This window comes from Prenolepis imparis, unplaced genomic scaffold (assembly GCF_030444845.1).
Source record: "Prenolepis imparis isolate NDT839.2.m4 unplaced genomic scaffold, iyPreImpa1.0 SCAF_9, whole genome shotgun sequence".
Lineage (NCBI taxonomy): Eukaryota > Metazoa > Arthropoda > Insecta > Hymenoptera > Formicidae > Prenolepis > Prenolepis imparis.
The window spans coordinates 13,958,493-13,983,886 of NW_028141167.1; the positions used below are offsets into that span (position 1 = coordinate 13,958,493).

General features: G+C 26.5%; 1 protein-coding gene and 1 long non-coding RNA gene across 5 annotated transcripts in view; one reads left to right on the top strand and one right to left on the bottom strand.

Moving 5' to 3' along the window:
• Nucleotides 1-25,394, top strand: part of LOC145941132 (uncharacterized) — a 90,628-nt gene that overhangs the window by 27,276 nt on the left and 37,958 nt on the right. The gene's annotated exons all lie outside the window — the stretch shown is intronic.
• The window catches only part of LOC145940157 (proton-coupled amino acid transporter-like protein pathetic), a 29,871-nt gene continuing 16,355 nt past the window's right edge, over nucleotides 11,879-25,394 (bottom strand). For all 4 annotated transcript variants that reach the window (XM_083045063.1, XM_083045061.1, XM_083045062.1 and 1 more), the window contains 3 exons: nucleotides 18,869-19,276; nucleotides 17,817-18,177; nucleotides 11,879-17,496 (listed from right to left, as the gene is read on the bottom strand). In XM_083045063.1, coding sequence (XP_082901189.1) covers nucleotides 16,906-17,496; nucleotides 17,817-18,177; nucleotides 18,869-19,276 — 1,360 coding nt within the window. In that variant the 3' untranslated portion in view covers nucleotides 11,879-16,905. The remainder of the gene's footprint in view (nucleotides 17,497-17,816; nucleotides 18,178-18,868; nucleotides 19,277-25,394) is intronic.

Here is a 25,394-nt window from a genome sequence, read left to right on the forward strand (position 1 = left end):
CAGTGAAGGCCAGAAAACCCAGAAGGATGGAGGATGGAGAAATTGAAATTTTCCTTTTTTTTCTCTTTTTTTCGAAATTGAGAGTTTACGGTACGCAGTGTTGTTCTTAGATGATTTTAAAATTAGCTAGATAAAGATGAGATGAAAATATGTAAATTCATCTTAGATAAGATGAAGATGATTTTGTTTTAAATATATCTAGATAAAAGATAAAATTATATGGCGATTCATCTAGATAACTTCCAGATAATATTATTTTTAAGACTGTTTGTTGTTGTGCTTAGATGATTTTAAAATTAGCTAGATAAAAATGAGATAAAAATATGTAAATTTATCTTATTGTTAGATAAGATGAAGATGATTTTGTTTTAAATATATCTAGATAAAAGATAAAATTATATGGCGATTCATCTAGATAACTTCCAGATAATATTATTTTTAAGACTGTTTGTTGTTGTGCTTAGATGATTTTAAAATTAGCTAGATAAAAATGAGATAAAAATATGTAAATTTATCTTATTGTTAGATAAGATGAAGATGATTTTGTTTTAAATATATCTAGATAAAAGATAAAATTATATGGCGATTCATCTAGATAACTTCCAGATAATATTATTTTTAAGACCGCTTATGTAAACACAGTTATAAAAAAATGTAAATTATAAAAGGGGGAGATATAAAAATATATTCATATTCACTTTTATTTATAAATTTTTATCGGTTACTGCTTAAGTGTTTTTATGTACTATATGATTCTAAACCAAATTATCTGAACATTTGTCTAGATAATTTAGTAAAGATAACACTTTTTTATCTTAGATGCAGATATAGATAATACATATTTTTAATATCTATATAAAGGTAAGATAATGTCTAGATGATTATCTATATAATTTCATTTAGATAACAGCAAACACTGACGGTTCGTAATTGCACATTTAGATGCGATAATGAATGGGAAGGGATGAAAAGAGAGATTTCGTAAAAAGCGAGAGATAAGATTTACGTTTAAATTAAAAAAAAATTAAATATTTACGTTTAAAAATGTTAAAAAAATGTTTAAATTGAAAAAAACATTCAAATTACATATATATAAAATGAATATATTGAAAATTATTAAAGAATGCATTAAGAATTTATTCTGTATTAAAAGTTTATTAGAATTTATTTTTGGTAATTTTATATTAAAATTTTTAAATTCAAATTTTATATATATAATTTATCTTTCTTAATTATTTTTAAAATTTTATTCATAACAATTATACATTTTGTAAGTAAATTCTAAACGCTACTTTTTTCACACATAATAGATGTCAAACTTTCAAATACTTAGTTTGCATCGTGCGATATCAACAGAAGATATAAATTAAAATTTCAAATTTTATATATATAATTTATGCTTCTGATTATTTGTTAAATTTGATTCAGCAATTATACTTTTCGCAAGTAAATTAAATCTGAACGATATTTTTTCACACATAATAAGATGTCGAACTTTTAAATATTTAGTTTGTATTTTCATATGAATCGTATAATGACAATAAAAGATTAATGTAGGAAATATTTGATATTATACACTTACAAAGTAAGTTTATAAATGTTATCAAAAGTTGTATTTATATCAAAATAGGAACATATACAACTTTGTAGTAATGACAGATAAATGCCGATAAAACATGTCATATGTCATCTATGTACCTAATTTGTCATCAGGCGTGTTAATTTAAAATTTAAAATACGTAAACATAGAACGGAATAACTTCATCTAAATCTCATATAAGAATAATATCCACGCTTAGTAATGTATATCGATTTGTTCTATTATTGATTTTTCTAAACAAATTCAGATACAGGTAAGCTCAACAAATACAATACTCATGTAATAATCATGTCAAATAATGTTGTAATAAAAAAGATATTTCAAAATTAGAGAAATTCTCTTTAAGCTATAAATATAAATTATATAAAATTATATAAAAATTATATAAAATTATATAAAATAATAAATTTTAGTTTTATACACTTCTATTTACAGTTAATAAATTAACATAGTAATATAATATATCCTATAATAATTATATTCATCGCAAGAATAGATATATATACAAATCTTATAATTATCACCATTTTTTTTTCTATTTATATAGATTTCTATCCTGTCGAAAATATAAAATAAATAACACAAGTAGATACACAATAATTGCATATTGCATTTTATAATACATAAAAAATGACATATAATATCTTTATGGCACCTTAATATCGTATTTAAAAATTTTAATATACACAGTTGGAAAATGTGTGTTTTCTTGTTAAAAACGGTCCCCGTTAAAATTTTTGTGTTAAATATTTAACACATTCATGTGTTAATTTAACATATTGCTGTTATGTTAATTGGACTCAAATGTTAAATTATTAAAACAACTAAAAAAAAGTGTAAAAATAACACAATGTATATCTATTTTTAATTTTACACAATAAATATGTTCCGTATTATTAGTGACAAGATTTATCTGTTAAAATTTACAGAAAAAAATGTTAATTTTACTTTATAATATAAGTGGGGGTGATAAAATTAACAATTTTTTAAGTTAATTTTTACATTAAAACTATGTTAATTTTACACAAAATTTATTTTAAGTTTATTTGAAGTTTGCATTTATTTTATGTTAAAATATTAACACAATATTCGTGTCACCATTTAACATATCCGTATTATGTTAAATTAACACAAAAATTTCTGTGGACCGTTTGGGACAGGTGATATTTGTTAAATTTAACACAAATTTTTCAACTGTGTACGAAAAATATATGCGACGTAAGATTTTATTTTACTATACAATTTATATATTATATGACTAGTCGGTACTTACATTTTTAAACTTGCTGATGATTTTCGCCAAGAGAATAAACTGCAAATGTGATGAAAGACGAAACGCGAAAAAATACGGCTTCCTATTATCTGTTTTACGAGGGTTTCAGTCTGCTACCCTTCTTCGGAGAGGATTGATTTTAGTCTGTCCGTCACGGCGGGACGTCCTTTAGGAGATATTTCTTTTTTCGGTTCTAAACGCTCGCTTTTTTTCGCAATTGAGTGATTAAATCGTCATCGATCCTTCGCGACGGATGATAAACGCATCGAGTTTCCGTCAGCAACAACCTAACCCGACGATTCACTCTGGTAATTCTATCATGCTTCGATAAACGCGCATCCGAATTTAATGGACCGAATTTTACACGTATGTCAGACCAAATTGTACGGAATTGTTCGAATTTTGACGCTTCGTGAGCAAATTTACATTTGAAACAGGATCTGAAGCTTCACACTACAATAATTAAAAAAAAGTATGCTGAAAAATCGAAGATAGAAGTAAAATATTGTAAATATGTCAATTTGTACGAAATATTTACAAATTATAAATTCATAAAAATGACATGAAAATTCAATTAATATGACATATTTGACTAAATGAGTAAATATATCGAATAATATTGTGCGACATAGAAAAAAATTATTATTTCAATTTTGTTATACATTTTAACGCACAAATAATTAATTCTATTATTCTCTTAATTTTTTTACAATATATTATACATATTCATATTACACATTTAATTTATCTTATTGTTGGATAAATTTGATAAAGAAAATAGAGATTATAATTATCACAACCATATAATATAGGCTATAAAGTAACAGAATAGATTTTTTAAAATTAAATATTTTATTTTAAAGTTTCAAGTCGGGCTTATTAATTGTAAAAATTTCATTACGCGTCATAAAATATGTCGATCGAAAGAATCAGTAAAAATTTGATCACAATGAAGCAAGAGTGAAAATTAAATTTTGCATTACAATTTGGAAGAAACGTGACGTAAATGTACGAAGAAAATTTATCAGGACGATAACCTATCGTGTACATAAGTTTTTGAGTGATTTGGAAGATTTAAAAAAAAAACGATCGTGAAGATGAAGAAGACAACGAACGTCCGAAACTAACTTTGACACCAGATCTCGTCAAAAAAGTGCAAATTACTGAAAATCGATGATAAATGTGAGAATTGAGAATGTTAGCAGAAGAATTCGACATCTTTGAAGACATAATTCGCACCATTTTACAAGGATTTGAACAAATAAAAGATTTGTCCCCGACTTGTGCGCTAGTAGAAATTAAAAATTTCTATGAAAAGAACTTAGAAAAATTATACTGATAGCATTTGATTTTACAATATTTATAATTTTTTAATTATAAATATTTAATTCATATGTTAATATTAATATTTTATTTATAATTTATATTTTTCTAATAAATCAATTTCTAAACAAATATTTAAAAAATGATTATGATGAAACACATATTTTATAATATTTTTTAAGTATTGAGAATGTATGTATATATAGTATCTTTTTGTTTGACCCTTATTCACTGTTCTACATTTTTTTTTATTGAATAAACATGATCTATTTATGTATAAGAGACCCGCTAATTATACCGAGAAAGTTTTATTAATAACTTTTAATTCATAAGTCAAGAAAGTTTTTTTCTTCCTTGTTTATTTCTATCTTAATATTGTTGTTTTGAAAAAAAAAACATTTACTTAAAAAATTGTTCCTGGGATAGTTTATTGCGATGAATAAGCATTTACAATTGTGATTGTAATCGTACAAATTAAAGCTGCTATTTTGTTAAGAAACATGAGATTGCACATTTATTGAGAACAACAATTAATTCTTTTTTCTGACTTAAAGAAGATAATAAAAAGAAAATCTTGTTAAATTCGAATAAGTATTGGTGAATCTTATATACACAGATGTAGTCTGACTTTACTTATACATAGATACTTAATGTAGTCTCTTTCTAAAATAGCATTTCCTGTGCCTTTGTAAGAGCGGAAGTTTTCATATATTATAAAATGTATCACTAGTAATCTTTTTTTTTTTTCCTGGAAAATTATGAAGCAGTTTACTCAAATGTAACAAGTACTGATTATTACTGTCACATTAGACATTTAAATTTATTTTTCAAGACATGTGGCGAGTCTAATTGCTCTAAATTCTTTCGTAAATCTTGAAGTGTTTATGTGCATGTTATTTTTACAAAAATAATATTTAGAAAAAATGATATTTGTAAATACTAATATTTTACTGTACCACTAACTCTCAAGATTAATAATTATCTAAGTTGTAAGTAAAATATTGTTTGTTACTTACTATTTGCAAATGTAAACATAAATTAACAAATGCTGCAATTTTTTTCTTTAAATGTTAATAAATTTTTTAAATAAATAAATTTATTATTAGTAGTTTTTATTAATTTTATTTTTAAGATTTATTTTTCGGATTTATGAATTTAAAAAAAAATTTTTTTTTCGAGATTTATTTTTAAGATTTATAAATTTTATTTTTAAGATTAATTTTATTTGTTATTTAATTAATCTTTAAAGTAATTATTACTTTCAATATATATACATAATATACACACTCACATGCGCGTGCGTAATTATATATAATTATATTGTATAATTGTATAATTATATTATACAGATGTTATTATATATTATAAAAATAAGCAATTTAATTAAATATATAAGGAATTAAATTTTATTTTCTTGCGAAGAAAAAGCTGTGCGGATAAATATTCGTTGCTGCGCAACGAATAAAAACGTAGCGAGACAAGAATGTCGAATTTTGAGATAGCGACACACAATCTATGAGCACCGTTGTTTTAAAATATCACCGGAAGCAATCGGTCCAAAGGCGGCCTTCGTGATGCTTCAGTGGAGCGAATGACTATTAAGCAATCGAGTGCGCTCGTAAATTGCGTCATAGAAGAACGATCTTGCGTCAATATCGATCGACGGAAAAGTAATCATCCAATTTTGTAACGGACGATTAATAGCTAATCGACGAAAACGTCGATGCCGAAACCGATGCGATGGCATCAACAGGTTTTTCATGCAATCGGGATCCCAAGGATGTTTCTCAGCTTCATAACTTACAATTAGCCCCTTAACAGCAGGGTTTGAAAAAACCCGGGTTTTTTTTAAAAAGCCCAGCCCAGTGGGTTTTTTTTAAAACCGGGTTTTTTGGGGTTTATTGGGTTTTTCTGGGTTTTATTGAGTTTTTTGGGATTTTGTTGGGTTTTTTAATTTTTTTAATTTTATTTTTTATAATTCGCTAATGATTAAGAAAATTGGCTATTTAATTGGCACAATTCCTTATTATGAATTAATTTTTATTTAATTTTTTTTATTTATTAATGTAATAGACCTTCTATTACATTAATAAATAAGAAAAATTAAATAAAAATTAATCAATATTAAATATTTCATTTATAATATTATTAAATTTTTAGCATTTTTGGATGGGTTTTATAAATGGGTTTTTAAGTAAGTTTTTTAAAGTGGGTTTAACCCAATAAAACCCACCGGGTTTTATTGGGTTGGGCCCACTTAGTCAAACCCTGCTTAACAGACAAATGTACAAAACGCTAATGAAATTTGTGATTATGAATTTAAGACGTACTTAACACACGTCGCGGTAGAAATTAATAAGAAAGTGGCTTGATTTAATAAATCTGGAAAATATTAATAGTACGTATACGTAAATAGATTTATTTATATAAAAATAAATAAAGTTTAAATATATAAATATCAAAATTATTGCCGATTAAATTATAATTATTATTCTAACGATGATAATTATCGACTTGTTTAATGTTGTAAAAATAGAATAATTGGTAATTATTTTACATTAACGGACATCATTCATTGACTTTGATATTTGTTGTAGAATGAAGAGCAGTGATTAACATTTGCTCATGACTTAATTGGCGGTTTCTTATAGTTTTTAAAAATATTCATACAAAAATTAAAATTTATATTTTTTTTACAAATGTTAACATTTTTATTAATTTTTTTAGTCTTATTATATTTCTCTTTATATGTGATTTTTGTTTATATACAGGTTTAGAAAGTAACGTCTTGTATTTATAACGTTATAGTTACCATTATACAATTACTTTTGTAACGTTACAAATTTTATTTGTAACAGAAAAAAATAACTTTGTTACATTTGTCGGTAACAAGAAACGAATTTAACAGTTATTTTTATTATTTTCTTTTTCAAACCTACTTGACATAAATTTTCATGCAAAAGAACATATTGATCAAGAGTAAAGTTACATAAAAACTGCTGAAAACTCTTTCTATTAGCATCATGTTTATAAGAAACTTTCTACTTTCTAAGAAATATTTAGTTAGATAAATAATTCGGTTAATTGGTCGAGTTCAAGATTATGAAAATTAGCATACCATGTTAGGATTTTAAAATTGCATAAGGTTAAAGATATATAAAAAAGACAAGATTTTAATCATATTTACGAATCTATTGAAAGAAAACTAACAAACAGAAGACTTGCAACTATAAAAAAAATACTTTTAAAGATATTGCAATAATCTTGGTTTATACGAGAAACAAATATGTATTTTATATGCACAAAAAAGTTAAAGTCGATCGACTTACTTTTTGAAAAATCGTATCAATCGACTAAAAAAAAAAAAACAATTCTGAAAAAAATTTTAAAATAAAGATAATATAAAAAAATGACAGTTTAATTATTTTCTTTAACCGAGATGATACCAAGATAATACACAAATTCTCTAATTTGAAAATGTTTTCTTTACTTAATTTCGTAATAAATAATTAGCGACAGCTAAAAAATCTTCGGAAAATTACTTATTACCTTGACCACATATGTCAAGATCAAAAATAAGGTATATTACTTTTAGAGTTTCATCTAAAATCTTATTTAAACTTGTATTAGTAAATTTGTTTCTCGTTTCATTAATTATGTAGTTATGATTAAGGTCGACTTAAATATAGAATTATGTGAAAAAAAAAAAAAAAAAAAAAAAAAATACAAAAAATACAAATAATAAAAATAATAAAATTATTACAATTATGATTACTTTAAATATAAAAGAAACTTAATGCCTTTAAATAAGACATGTTTTTTACGCGTAAGAATCAGTCGAATGATTCATTCAATTTATTATGTACATATTTACACGTACGCTACTTTAATGATTCTAATTTACCGATTAAGCCTATTTAAAATCTCGTTTAATCCAAATCATTATTGGCAATGAAATAATCTAAGGTTCTCTCATCTAGGCAGATATGAGACAAGTATGTATATGTGTCTCTCTTGAGGATACCTGTGTATAGAATAATTTCCGTTATCGTGCTCGTGTAGGATCGCATAGAGTCTCGGTCTAAGGAGGAATTCGCGAAAACGCCACGCATGCCGAAGCGTGATTCCGGCCTCTTACTTCGCGTTTCTTTGTTCGAACACACACACACATAATACACACAAATGTACATATATATATATACATATATGTATATATAGTATTTAACGCAATGCATCGCGTGTAAAAACATACACACGAATGTCGAACGATAATTACGTCCAAATTAAGATAAGTAACTCTTTAGTAAACGATTAATGCGACTTCAAACAAATCTTTCGACGTCATCGGAAATAATATCGCCTTAATTAGGTTTTCTGACTATAGAATTAATACAAACTATATTTATATATACATATTTATATATATATATAAATTAATATATATAATTTTATAATTTTTATGTGTTTTGGAATTGTTAGATTAGAAGAAATTGAAGGGGGGAAAAAAAAAATATATATATATATATATATATAATATATTTCCATTATTAAGTGAGATAACGGAAATAAAGGAAACGGCGCTTTCCTGAAATAATTACGAATTTTAATTAAGCATGAGGGATCATATATAACTACGAATTTTAATTAAGTATAATGAATCATCTTACATATTCAGAGAGCCTTTCTTGCAGCGGCAAAAGGCCTTTTTTGGAAAATAGCGATATAAAAAAATTGTCTCTTTCTTTTTATTATAGTTCTAATATAGATCTTTTTTAATTTTTTAATTGTTAGACGAAAAAAAGTCTTTTTTACATTTAAATTGTTGAATAATTGTTCTCATCAAATTCTTATATCATTGAGAGAAACAATCTTAATTTTCGAAAGAATATAAGACTCATTTGGATCGATATGACGATAATAAGTATGTGAAAGAAATCTCGTAATGACTAACAATAAATTAAATCTAATAAGAAACTTAAAATACTACAATGCGCAATATTGTATATACATAAATAACAAATGTATAATGTTATGATGAAAGATATTAGAATCAGCGTGATTTTTATGTCATAGATATATAATTTAAAAATATATAGGATAATTTTTACCCATTTCGAAAGTACTAGATTAAAAAAGGAAATTGAAGAAAAAAATATAATTTATGCGCAAAGATATGCGAGTGAGCAATTTATCAAATTATTTTCTTGTAAGATATTTTAGATATATTTTGCTCTTTTTATAAAATAAAATTATGAAAGTTATAGATTATCAGAAATAATCAGCATATATATTATCAATAATAAGAAGAATAAATATTATTGTTATTCTGTATTTTATACATCATGTATATATTTACTTATTTTTTATTTTACAAAATTAGATTCTGAAATTTTTCAAAAATTATTATTAATTAATTATTAATACTTTTGCGAATTAATATTGGCGATAGGGCTGTATTCCAACGAAATAACGCCCTCGTTTAAACGTAATTAAAATTGTTGATAATACCGACAATTTTAATTCCGCCATTATCCGACACTAATATATAGGGTGTAACAAAAATGTGAGCCGCTATTTTAGAAGCGCATTTTATTCATCAAAATGAGCAAAAAAGTTTATATTAACATACGTCCAAAAATGCATTATTCTCATATTACAGTCAAGTTTGGATTGAAACTTAATAATAATTATAAAGTGTATTTTTATTTCGGCGATTATTATCGGACACCTTGTATATACGCGGAATATTAAATTATACGAGTATTTTTAAGTATAGAGATTAATTATTTATTAGAGACGATTGATGTATCACGAAGCTTATTTTTATTTTATTTACTCGATATTCTTCGATTCGATTGTTTTACTCCGCGTTCCCAATTTGAATTATATTTAAATCGTCGATAAGTCGAACGATAAATAATCGAATGAAATATATTTATTCTTAAGTATTGGCGAAATAGTTTACGTATTATGACATATACATACATACGCGGAATATTATTATTATTACAAGTATTTTAAAATAATCAATCGTGCAAAATCTATGATTTTTATCATTTCATTTTATAAAAAAGCAAAACATATCTAAAATATCTTACAAGAAAATAATTTGATAAATTGCTCACTCGCATAATTTTGTGCATAAATTATATTTTTTTCTTCAATTTCTTCTTTTAATCTACCCATTCCGAAATAAGTAAAAATTATCCTATACTCTTATAAATTATATGTCTATGACGCTATAAAAATCACGCTGACAATTGCTAATTATAATAATTATACAGAATACATCCTTGTACATAATCACGATTTGATAAATGCAATTAATTAAAAGTGTTAATTGAATAATTTAAGCGATTAATTTAATTGATTTTTGAAATTAGTTTATAATAATATAATTTTTGGCGGAATTTTTATGAAATTATATAAATTATATGTGTGATCTAATAATTATTTTTGCATATGCAATATTATTCAACCTCATTTACTTCGTTTTTACATTAATTTTCCGAAAATATAAAATACAGATAAAACAATAATGCAATATAATAATTTTTAAACGATTATATATATATATATTACAAATAAACAAATGTTACATAACATCAAAATAATACTTACATGACACTTGTTATACATATAACATATTACATTTCAAGTTATATTGTTATTTTTAGTCTATTATATAATCAGCAAGTAACAAAGCAATATAACAGTTTTATAATACAATTATATATTGTATATATAAGAAAATGTATATAACATCACCACAATATAAATAGGGTGTAACATTTGTTATATTACTTGTTACTTTTATGTTACATAGCAGCTGTATTGTGTTTGTTGGGTAATTTCTACTCTTTTTATGACAAAAACTTCCGCTTAATTTTTAATTAATTGCGATGATAGTTATGTGGCCATTTGTATGTATATAGTTATATATAGAATGCTTCCTATTTACATGACATTTATAACGTGTGATATGTGATTTTAAGCTCAACAAGTCAACTTTGAAGATAAATACATAATAATTTATTAGCTTTGCCATAATTTACTACTAAAACAGAATTTATTGGAATTGATTTGCGTCACTAAATGAGGAAAATCTAACTTTTATTAATTATATTCATAAGTCAAATTTCAATTTTATAATTATACTTCCATTCAACTTGCTTTTATTCGACATATTCCATTCTGCATTATCTTAAGATATTATTTATTCGATCACTAAATAGTTTCATTTATTTCGGATATAATCGGTAATGTTTATCGTACTTCAATTATTTGTTAAAACATTGAATGTGTTTATTTTTCAGTTTGAAATATTCTGAATTTTTGTATGTTAATATATGAAAAAGATATATTCTATATTGCATCCTACATGTGATTTAATATAAATTATATATATATATATATTAAAATCGCTATAAAGACTTAAGGATTGTGACGATGTCGGATATATTTAAAGGAATAATTCAAGTCTTTAATATTGTTTAAAAAAATTTTTTTTGCAACTATAAAGAGATCGATACTAAAAGTGTGAAGAAAAAGAAATCTCTTCTTTTAAAAAATTTATTTAAATCTCTTTTTTGTCTGCATAGTCTAGAAAGATTTATTTTTCTTAACACGTACATGTTGACATTATTGATAATTATTGAGCATGAAAAAAACATACAAGTTGATTAATAAAATAACCAATAGCTTTATTTATATTGAGTTTTGTTTTTGCTAATATATACGTTTTAGTTTTTTAACTCTATATTTGTGGAACTTTTGATAAATTTGAATTACTGTTATTCTTCTTTTTGATAAATAATATAATGATGAGAACATCTAAAATATTCGTCTTTTACTTCCGATTCTAACAATAAAACATCATTATGCATCGTCATAATTAACATGATTACCTCGTATATGCTGACGAAAAAGCTACAATATATTGCGATTTTACTTACGCACTAGCAAGCATGCATAAAATTACTACACTTACGTACTCTTCTGCCTATTATTCTTATGGATTAATCTTATGGATTAATCTTACGGATTAATATTTTCTTTGTACGTTTTTGTGCATTATATGCACTAGGAACAAAGCAGCGGTTTGCAGCAGAATCACGCCGATCAATCATTACACTCGAAGAAACCAGTTCTTCTGATTATAATTTTTAGAATTAGCTGATAATAAGCTACGAAAAAATAATCTTATTTAAAAAAGCCAAATAATACAATTTTTTTTATTAAAAATAAAATAAAATAAAATATTTTTATACAAGATTTTATTTAAAAAAATAAAATTGATTTTCAATATCGAGAAATGTGTATATGTATATGTGTATGTGTGAGAAAAATATTTTTTATTTCCTTTTAGAGGTAAAAGTATAAAATTTTCAACAATACACTGTGCAAATAGATAGATTTTAGCAGCAATAATCAAAAAATAAAAATTTGATATCTTTTTTAAAGAAAAATGATTTTGATATTTTACAAATAATTCGTTTTGCATTTTTCTTGGAGGAATATAATCGATTTTTCTTAAAATCAAACATGCTAATATGACATATCTGAAAAAATCAATGTGATACTTAATCGACATTCTGTTGCAAAACGCAGTATTTTACAAATCGATTCCTCATGGCGGAGGTCTTATTAGATATATGTATTTGCGTGTCGCAATTTTTATCAATGACAGAGGCAGAATAGGATGAAAGTATCGAGATTATAGCTTCATAGAAGACTAGGAAATAATGGACTTTTCGCTTAACGGACTATTGACAAAGCATGTAACTGTACTAATAATATACTGATATAGAAAATCTTTTTAGCTTCGCGCACACACAAACGCAATCTCTTCGTCTCTAATTAAATATAAATGATTGGAATCGTGTTTAATACATGGCCCGCATGAGTATAAGTGATAAATGACAAGCTTATAATATAATCCAATCGAACAAATAAGTATATAATAATTGAACCTGTTTCTCATTAATGAAACACAATAATTTGTGATTTTATACATAAACAATGTATATACACACATATATGTACACACACATACATACAAACACGCGTCTATGCATACACACATGCACCTACATACCTGTGTACATACAATGTATATGTATGTATGTATATGCATGTGTGTATGTTGCATATAAAATAATATATGACATATGTATTAAATGCACTTCTTTAAAAAATTTTTTTGTTTTTAAATATAAGAAAAATATTTTTTATTTTTGAGTTTAAAGAAAAAATGTTTTAGACAAAATTTTTTTTGTAGACTTTGGAAAAATATATAAAGATAATTATTCATTTAAAAAAAAATTTTTTTTAAACGCCAGTATTATTTTAAATTCTTTAAATGGGAATAATATAAAGTCTGGTAAAAAAGAAACGAGAATGATTATTCTAACGCCTATACAAAATAGAGGACAAAATAAAATGTCATAACATTGCAAAAAAAACTCGTAAAGAATCATTCTATACAATCATGTTTTTTTAACATTTTGTGTTTTTTAAATATTTTTGTGTAGGAGAGAAGTTATGCAATCTCGTTTCTTTTTAGCTAGACCTTATATTTATTTTTAACTTCAGATTCTTGATGTCAAGACGTTTTCGAGATGACCTGATAATTTTCTTCAAAGATACAGAGCCTGCATAAAGCAGTCACAATGTCAAGCATTTATTGAATTTAATTGTTTATAAACTTTATTCGTTGATAAATCAACTTTTTTCAAGGCCAATAAATTTCCAAATAAAGAATCTATTATTATTATATTAATCTGATATCGTTCATGAAAAAATTACCATATCTTAAAAACAGTGCGATTTAGTGCAATTTTCAAGAGAAAAAGTACGCTTATTTTTCGATAAAGAATACATGATATTATTTTTTGCTTATCTAAAACATTCTCTATAATACAGTTATATACATACATATAATAGAGTATTTCATAAATAGGGTATGAATCAGTACTCGTATTTTTTATAGAAAAGCATCTTTCCTTTTTGATAAAATTTTGCAAAAATGTATCGTTTTATCGTTTCCAAGATCTTATTTTTTAATATATCACACAGTGCATTTAATTTTTCGTGTTTTTCGACTCTTTGTGTAAAAATTGATAATTTTGATAATTGTTATAATTAATAAGTCTGAAGTTGTAATAATAAAGTTGTTATAATAAATAAATCTAATATTACATATATAATTTTACATTACATATAGACATCGCAACGTCTTGTTTAGATAGAAAGCAGAGCCAAAGTCAAAGTAAAAAAGCACACTTTTCTGCTATAAGAGAACGTCTTATCAATTTATTTGATCAATTCAAATAAAATTCTTTAAAAAAAGTATTTATTTATTATAAAAATATAAAAATTATAAAAATTCTTCAAGACTTCATTATAAAAATGTAAAATTTTTACATGAAGCATTATTTATATAAAGATTAAAAAAGACAGCAAATAAACTACATTAGAGTATATTAAAACGTGAGATATCTTGCACAAATAATGTATTTCCTCGAAAATTATCTTAAAAAAGAATAATTATTTTAAAATTATTTTTAAAAAAGTTTCGTGAAAATTCCAAGGCTAAAGATATGCTTAATAAAAGATACAGTAGCACTGGTCTGTACCCTATCTATATAGGACACTCTATGCATAAACATACATATGCGCATGGGTATACATATATAAGGAGTTTCAAAAGGAAGTCGACAAACAAGGCTATTCAGCTTCATTAAAATATGGCAAAATTTTAATAAAGTAAAGTTACATATTTATACTCAAACTTTATAATTTACTCATAATATCTCTTTAATAATCAATTTTATATTTATTTTATAATTTTACTTAGGCCCATATTCTCGATCTTCTTTTATCGATAAAAGATTTTATCGAGAATATGGGCCGTAGACTTTTAAAACACATTGTTTGTCGATTTTGTTCCACAATATCCTCTGTGTGTATGTGTGTGTGTGTGTATGTGTATTTGCGCACATATGCAAAATGTTCCAAAGTTTAACAATCAAAATTTTGTCAATATGTTCTACAAGAAATTAAAAAAAAATATTATATAAACATTTGCCCAAAAAATTTTTAATTTTATTATCAGGTTAAACAAAGGAACATATGTATGCTTTATTTTCTATTTTAAAATACTATCCTTTATTTAAAAAGAATAAACTTGTCTTGTTAGAAAATGGAATTTAATACTGTACAAATTTTTCATATCTATCCTCCTTCAATAAATGACAAACTAATTTTTTCAATAAACTTTATCACAAATTATATGATTCATTTTTGTCTCTTTTTCACAATTCACGGATAAAATTAGTTATAATAAAAAATATAATTGGAATAAACAGATTAGATAAATATCATCAACTTATTAATAGCGTGTTTGCTATTACTCTCATATTAATGGCCTCTCATTTGTCTATCCTTCTTCTGATTTTATATATTTTATATCAGAGCCTTCTGTTGTACATTTTCATATTAATTTTAATTTTTATTATAACTTTTTAATAAAATGTTTTCGATCCAATAACATAATTTTTTTTGTTTTTATGTAGAACATACTGATAAAGTTCAATTTAATATTTAACTTTGAGATATTCTATATGCATACGTACGCATGCATTGTGCTTATAGATGTAAGTGTGTGTACATACAAAATATGTGTGAGAAGCAAATGTCGCATTATTCTAGAAAATGTTACATTATTCTAGAAAATCATTCTGCAATGTAACGTCTGCAAAAATAGTTTATATAACCGATGTGGCATGATTAAATAAACTGAAGAAAAATAGGATAAAAAGACTATGTAAACGCATGAATTTATAATGAATGTTTAAATTGAAACTCTATTCAGACTTAATTCTACTATACTGTATATCATTATAAAAAAATTCGTCAAATATACACAGCAATTAGTTTAAAGATCTTTTGTTCCTAAAAGATAGTTCAAAGTATATTAATTAGCGCTAAAGGTTTGTTTCATTTTATTATCAAGTATATATATATATATATATATTAAATAACAATTCGGATTTTTTAAAAGAAGTTTAAAAAAAGAAGGAAACAATTTTTCTTTTTATAAAATATATTGCTATATTTCTCATCAATAATGTAATTATTTTAATTAATAAAATTTATTTCTCTTTTGAAACTACGTAACTTTTGTTTTCAACTTTATTTGACAAATATTTTACATCTTTCGCATCAACTATACAATGGCCTATCCTGCTTAAATAATAATGATTTTGCGTGACATTTGTGACTAATGATAATTATCGAGAGTGTGATATGAAGTGTTATTTTTCGAATTCTTTTGATTGATCGTATATATCCACCCATCGCCAATCATACACAATGTATAAACGAACTTGTCTATTATTAAAATAATGATAAGAGTTCGGCCATGTGTGAAAACTTCTTTGATATCTTTATCGTTATTGTCATCTCACGTATCGTGATTGTCATACTCGTAGTGCTATAGCAGGAAGAGTGTAAGAATCGAAATTCAAAGAGGATATTGTTCCTAAAAGCCGGATAACTTTGCTATTCGCCAATAGTGTCGCATCGTCCACGCGCGCTTCCAGCACGCAGTTTATAAGTGAGCTCGTCGTAAATAGCATCTTATTGTCGAACGACGAGCATATTCACGAATGGTTGAATCGCTCTTTGCACCAGAATTTGGCGGCCCTCATTTGCCCTCCAGAATGTCTTGTATACTGACATAGGTGCCGGTAACGAAGCCCAAAATACCGAAGGCAATAACGACAATATTCTTCCACAGCCGCCAATTCCACTTTCCTAGACCGTTTTCCAGTTCCCAGACGGTCACCAGCTCGATCACCGAAGGAAACATGAGACCTAACGTGGATAGACACACAGCCCCAACAAGGGAGATGAAAGGGCCCAGATTAGGAATAGCGATTGCCACGCAAACAGTGAAGATCACCAACAAGATACGGAGAAGGTATTCGCCGAGCAATCGCCGTGAGCCGAAATACTGCTTCGTATTCTTCCAAATAATTTCCATGGGCACGTAAAACTGGAGTCCGTAAGTGAGAAAGATTGCTACGGCGATCATCACTTTGGCGGATTGCGATAGTATTTCGTCCTGCGGGGGATTAAGTGTTATAGAGGCCTTTGTGTTCTCGCCATATCTCCAGTAACCGAAGAAACCGACGGTACTGTATAGCAATACGACGACAAACATGCCGGTGTTGAGAACACCCGGACAACCAACAAAGTGCATTGGTGTCTTCATATTATTCTCTAACGGCATAACCTGAAACAGATTTATAGACTTGACAATTAGCTTTGATGCGAATGGATGAAAATAGAAGGTACTTTTTCAGTATTTGAAGAAAAGGTAGTATTTGAAATGATTATATTTATGAAATGTTGAAATCAACAGAGATTAAATCTAATTGGGTTATTTTCCAGATAGTACTAGATATAAAAGTAAATTGCATACATATTCTCCAAATATTATAGGTATAGATATATTAATTATAAGTATATATATACTAAGTATGTTCAGAATTGTTACATCAATGCTTATGAAGCGATTTGTTCAAAGAGAAAATAAATAAAAAGCATACTTACAACACCAATGCCTTCAAGGGCGAAGATAGCAGTGCCAAAAAAGAGGGGCAGTTGAGCCCAACTGGAGAAATTTGGGACATCACTGATGGTGGGCAGATCGTGAAAGATGTAGTAGAAGGTAATACCCATGCCTGTGGCAATCAACACGTTCGCTACCATCGAGAATGGCGCGAGATATTTAAGATTTCTCACAAGGGAGAAAATAATGAGCAGCGGTAGAAGCATCGCCATGTACATCCGCAGATCCTTGTCCGTTTCCGTGTAATAGTCTATAACTTCCTTAATATTAGTCGAGATGAAGACGATGTACACGCAGCAGCAACCGATCAGATCAATCACGAGAAACGAGTTGATCATCGCTCTGAAACATTAAATAATATTTGATAATATTAGAAATTAGTAGCAGTAATACGAAAGCAGAAGATATAATGGAAGAAAGAGAAAAAGAAGAAAGAAGAAAAAAGAGCGGATAGAAAAAAGTTAGAAAAGAGAAGAGATTAGAAGGAAGAGAAGAAAAAGAAGAATGAAAAAGGGAGAAGAAAAGAGAGAAAAAGGAAAGCAAGAAAAAAAGGAAGAAGAAAAAAGGGAAAGGTTAAGGGCATCTCAATGTCGTCCTGTTTTACCGACAAAACAATCATTTTTCTGCACCCTTTTCTTTTTATTGATTGAATAGAATAATAAATGCTTTTCCATGATTAAAGTACATATAAAAACAAAGCCGGAACCTATCGATTTTATGTTAAAAATAAAAAAATTTAATTTTTTAATTTTGTTTCTATATATGTATTTTAAGGGGATGCTGACCATTACCGACAGAACAATATTTTTCTGCACCCTTTTCTTTTTATTGGTTGAATAGAATAATAAATGCTTTTCCACGATTAAAGTACATATATATAGAAACAAAGCTGGAACCTCTCGATTTTATGTTAAAAATTAAAAAAAATTTTAATTAAAAATTTTAGGCTTTAGGCTTCCTTTAAATAAAAATTACATAATTATAAAAAAACCTATTTCTTTTTTATACATATATTTATAATAACGACACTTACTTGGCAAGTCTGGCGTATTTTTGAACGGGTTCGGGTCCTATTAGGAAAGCTGCCTCTGCTACATCAGCGAAGCCCAGACTAGGCGTCTGCAACCGTCTGCATAAGACGTGGGCGGATTTTACCAATATATGAACGCAGTACGTGCAGATTGCGCCGATGAAAAATGTGGCGAAGAGACCGAAGGTGAGGCCGGCATTGCGAAAGGCCATCGGCATCGCGAGTATGCCTGTGCCAAGGCTCCCCTTGAGCAGATGTATAAACGTGTCGAGATCCGAGGTAGGATGGACAAGTTTCCGATGCTCGAATGGATTGTAAAGGGCGGCTTCCTCATCGGTCGGTCGCTCCACAAGCGGCAAGGTCGAGCCATTTGTGACCGTAATGGGCACGTCATTTTTTTCGCATTTGTATCTGGAAAACCGGCCACGTTAATATATATCGCAGGATATAATAATCGCAGCGAACGATTTCGAATGAGAGAATAGGATATAAATTACGTATATATACATAAAAGTGTTCTACAAGGATGCTACCATTTCTTTCATCTCTGTGGAATTATTTTCGATTATTTTGGTCGAAGAGATTCTCTTGATCAACATGATCGTAAAATTTACAAAGTCGACGATACAATATTTAAAGATTTTTTTTTAAATCGACGAGTTGATGAACAAAATGTGTAAACACTATTATACTAATGTTATGTAAGTATAACACAACTGAGTATTACAGATAATATTGCATAAGTGTTACTGCAAAGCCACTGGTTAGTTTTAATTTCTCGCTCATAAATGTAAGATATAATATAACACATATTATATCGTTGTTACATCATATAGTTATATTCCATTTACTAACAATTGCTCAAACGTAATTAGATAAGTAATAAAATAAATTATATTTAATTCATAAAACTTGATTTGATTTACATAAAAAATTAAGTCCGATTTTTTCGCCTCAAATAGGCAGTAAATGGATAATTTCTTATTTATTCGTGCAATTTCTAGCAATTTGTTTAATATTCTTAATTTATTGCTAGAACACAATTCTGTAATCAGAAATTATACTGATAGAAAAAGATTACACTTTGGATCTAAAATATATTAATAGCTGTCCTTTATACGGGTACTTTGCTTTGCAATGAGAGAAGATTTAAAGATGCTTTTTATCGCATAATTTCTTTGTAGATATGTCTATTTCACAATTTCTTATGAAAATTTGAATTTTACGCGTTTTTAGTGAAATTTTATTCAATCCGAATTGGATAAATTAAATTGCAATTGCTGGTTGGAATCTGAAGCAAAGCTTTATAAGTGATTTCATCTTATTATCAAAACTTCACAGCAATAACAACACTAAGAATGCTGAATTTGTGCATTCCGCAGCCACAAATATAAACAATGGCTCCTGTTACCGCATCCATTCTTGCGTTCTCTGCATTCATACACGATCGCAGACGCACGACTCTAGAAAAATCATCAAATGATAGCAAGCAAACGATTCCAGTGGAAAATATGATATGTCGGTGTCATAGATTTTTTTACAGTAAATATTGTTTGTTATAATATAACAGTTATATATAAGTATTATGTAACATAAATTACCTATATTATTTATATAAATAACTATATTATACATATATATTACTATATTATATTATATACTATATTATATACTATATATTATATACTATATACTATATATTATATAAATTGTATAAAACCGTATAAATATATTATGTTTGCTATTATGCAGTGTTTAACAGTTATTGTATAATAAAATCTTGCTGCAATATAATATCAGTTTATAATGTCTTCGTTTATCGCTATATATGCGTATACTATTTGATATTCAAGTTTCTGCTACGAGTGAATATAAAGGCTATAAAGCGCGACTACTACAAGATATTAAAAATATTTGTTTGTATCAGTTTAATTTTTCTGATGATGTATAATCCTGATAAATAAAATTGCTGTTTATTGTCTATATTTGAGGCGCAAATAGATTCGATTAAATTAAAACGCAAAATAAATTTAATTCTTATTTATACAAATTAAGTTTTCTCGATTTTTATGAATTAAATAAATTAAAATTGTAATTATTTAAATTTAATTGTTTTATTATTTATGTGAGAGAATTACATTGAGCCAATCGTTTATGCTATATGGGGATGTAACTACGATGTAACATACGTTATATATTATATATTACTTGTTACATATTTATGAATAAGAAATGACCGATAACCAAGATAATAGTTATGCAATATTGTTTGTCATATTCAGTCCTGTTGCATCTTTAATAACAGTAATATGTATAACTGTGTTTACTAAGTTTCTATCTTGATTCTTGAGAGCAACACATGGGTCATTCATGTTTTAAAATCTCGAGTTACAAAAAGGTCTCTTTTCTTACTCAGAAGAGAAAGAATTTTTTTCACAAAAAGATTTTATGAGAGGAAATTGCGCAACAGTGACGCAAAAAAAATATCAAATATCAAAAAAATATATTAGTGACCATAAATGACCCATATGTGATTCCTAAAGTTACTTTTTTCACAAGTAAGTTTTACTTTTATTTTATATATGTATATATATATATGTTTATGATATACTTATTAACTTTTTTAAATATATATAAATATAAATTTGAATGCAAAATGATTATTTTTATTTTATTACAATTATTTGTACTTTTGACGTCATTAATTTGACGTCTTCACGCTTGAAAGTAGCTATTTTCGAGTTTCACAATAATTTTAATAATAAATATAAATAAATCTTCTGTATTAAAATAAAATAAAAAAGTGTATTTCTCAAAAACGTCATATTTATCGTAATTTTTTTTTACTTTTATGTGCTCAAATGATAAACTATTTGAAAGAGTTAACTTTTTTCTCATTTTTTTGTAAATCTTTATGTCAAAACTAAAAAATCCTAATATTTTTTTTCATGTTCTCATTAAAAAGTTATAATTTTTTACGTAAACCTACTTTTAGAGCAAAGTAATATAAATTCAAAAAACATTTTTTAGAATTTGAAAAATGTAGCTAATTTCTAGAAACTTGAAATTTCGTAAATTATTTCAAATTTTTGTAATATTTTAACACGATTAAAATCTTCCTGGAATGATTTATGTGTGACTGTGGAAGATATTAAGATATGCGAAGAATTAAATTTTTAATGTGCTATAGTTTGTTATAAACTTAAGGCAAATTTTTCAGTTCAATTTTAAACTCATTAAAAATGGCTATTATTCCCTTTTTACGAACTAATTTGCCTCATTTTCATTTTTTTTAGCAATATCAGAGGAAAGTATCAGAAATGTCGGGACACATATATGATTGGTAACATTTCATTTTTCGTAAAAAAAAAACACCTCTTATAATATATTTGAATATGTTTTTTCCGATTTGTAGTAAGAATCGGAAATGCATGAATATATGAGTAATGAATTTATACGATGTCAGTGTGTGTATGTGTATGTGTGCACTATGATAAAGAGTGTGAACGTATACATATGTGTGAAACAGAGAGAAATAAAAATAGAATATGTGTATACGTTTATGTACATAGATAGATTAGATTAAGTTAAGTCAGAGTTGGGAAATTTACTTTATGAAAGTAATTCGCGTTTTAAAAAATAATTTATTATCGTCATCGTTACATTTATGTAAAAGTAACGAATCGTTACAATTTTCGTTACTTTTTTCAACATTATTACAAGGTTAGTTATACATAAAATATACACACATAAAAATATTTTTGATATTAAAATATAACAAAAACAATATAATTTTGTGATATTGATATCGCTATCAATATAAAGTGCATAATAATTTTAAATCTTAATATTTGATAGAGAAAATTGTTTCAAGAACAAAATTACAAAAAATTTGATTTCTCAAAATCTCCAAATTTTGTAAGCGTAAATTAAAAAAAAGTTTTCCTAAGTTGATTTTTTTTATAAATATGGCTAAAATCACCTTTTTGTGCTTTTATCTAATTTCAAAATTTCGATTCGCTAATTTACGAGTCAAATTTGTTTTAAATATATAAAAATTTGAAAGAATTACGTAATTAGAATTTAAAATAAAAATTGATAAAATTTATTGAAATTCATCAAATTTTAAAAGAGTTTATGTGTGCTTATTTGTATGAAAATCATGCCACACGTAGGTTCGAACAGCAACGATCAACATAACTGTTAAATTTGTCATTCGTTATCGAAAAAAATATTACTTTTTACGTTGCAGACAAAAATTTGTAACACCATTACCAAAAGAATAAATAATTGTAACGATGTTACATAAGTGTAACGCATTATTCTTCCCCAACCCTGCTGGGTTAGATTAATAAGAAGAAGACAAGTGTGTAGATAGATAGGTATTATAGATACCCATATTTTTTAGGTGCGGTAGTTTCTCTTCGTAGTCGTGCAAAATTGCATTCTGTTGAGAAAGCTCTGGATTAGAGAATTTGTGTGTGTCCGTGTCTCTCTCTCTCTCTCTCTCTCTCATCACGCGTTACATCAACATGACGTGAAGAGATGAAGTTCAGACGCGCGACGCGGTAACAGAGGCATACATACAGAGGGGTAGCTGCAACCACCGCACTGCATCACTATGCGACGACCAGCGCCACGACGCAGTACGACGACTGACAAGCCTCCTTTGCTTGCCGAATTTTTTTTTTGCACTTTTGGCCGAGTATTTTTTCTTTTTTTTTTATACACATTTTTACACACGTCTCAACAATCTATATTGCCAAATCGATTCCAACGTCTCGGCATTTAATCACGACGGATTCTACAACTGTCCGATGATGAGATCTTGTCTCATTATTACGTTATATGCAAGTCGAAGTCGCGTGAATTTTTATAAAAAATAAATTGTTAAAAGCGTCAGTCCGATAGAGTGTCGTATTTTCTTTTTTTTTTCTCAATGATTTATATATCTTTTTTTTTTATTCTCTTTCGTTATTTGCAGAGAGCACTTTCATTGAGCCCGGAGTTTATACTGTCTGGAATCATATAAATGCACATATTATACAATAAAGACAGAGACAAATCCTTTATTCTCCTTAAATCTTCTAGGAACATTTTGCTTTTGCATACCGCATGATCTGTGTACAAAGTATACTTCTCGATTAATCCACGGAGAAACTGCAACGATTCTCTCTTTCTGCTGCATTTCTTTCGCGCGAGAAAATGGCGTCATAAATTATAAGATATATATAATATATACGAGAGAGATATATATAATATAAGAGAGTGTGACGATAGAGAGTACGATGTAAATTGATGAGGTGAAATCTGACAATACATTTTCTTATGGATGTAATGTTCGTTTGATATTTATATTTTATACACATCAAAAATAACATTCATTACGTCACAAAAATTAAAAGTGCATACATAAAGCTACCTAATTATATGATATTTTATCATATGATGTGTATATGTGAAAGATAAAGAAAGAGAAAGAGAAAGAGATCGAAAACAGATGAAATATGAGATCTTCGGCAAAACTGATTTCTTCTACACATTTATTCGTTTATCCCTGATATTTTGTGAATAAATTATCTTTCTTTATAATTAATTATAATAAATTATATTTCTTTATAATAAATATTACACACAATTAAATTATATATAATTCATGATATTCTTTCATGTTTATTAGATATATTTAAATAGAATATACTATAGTAAGATAATATAGTAAATATATACTTAAACAAAAGTATATGACTCAAAACTCGAATATTGTATGCTATTATATTATGACAGTATATTTACGTAGCAAAAATATTGAATTTTTGGACTATATCGGACATTGACGACAGAAAGGCAGCAAAAACCAAACATGATCTGCTCTATTGTCATAACGTGACAATAGAAATACAGATGATTAAAATGCAGCACAGCCTATTATATCAAGTACTTTAACAGAAGAAATCGAGCAAGTCTCTGTCATCATAAAGTAACGACAAAAACATAATAAAGATAAAACACTCACGAGAGGCAGTTATATTAATGTTATTAATGTTGTTATATAAGTGCAACAAAATATTATTAGATATTATCTGTAAGTCATCAGTTATTTGTAATTTTTTATTCACAAATGTAATATGTATAGTAATATATGTTACATCGTAGTTATATCCTATAGATACCAATAAAATAGAATTGGCTCAATTAAATTCATAAATAATTGAAATTAAACAATTAATTTATAAAATTCATACCTAACAATGAATGAAAGAATATAACATTATTTTGACGCATCTTATATATGACATCCCCGCTTCTGCTATTATTTCATAACCATAACAATAGACCATGCTGTGTTTTTGCCGTTCACATTCTTGTAGTAAACACATTTCTAATTACATTCTGTTAACGTGTCGTGACGTCATGTTATACTTAATGTCGGTTTATTTTCTATTGAAGTATATATTAAGCGCCAACACATACACAAGCAAAAATACTCAAATTCTATTCTTTTTATACCAAGGCAAGTTCTATTCAA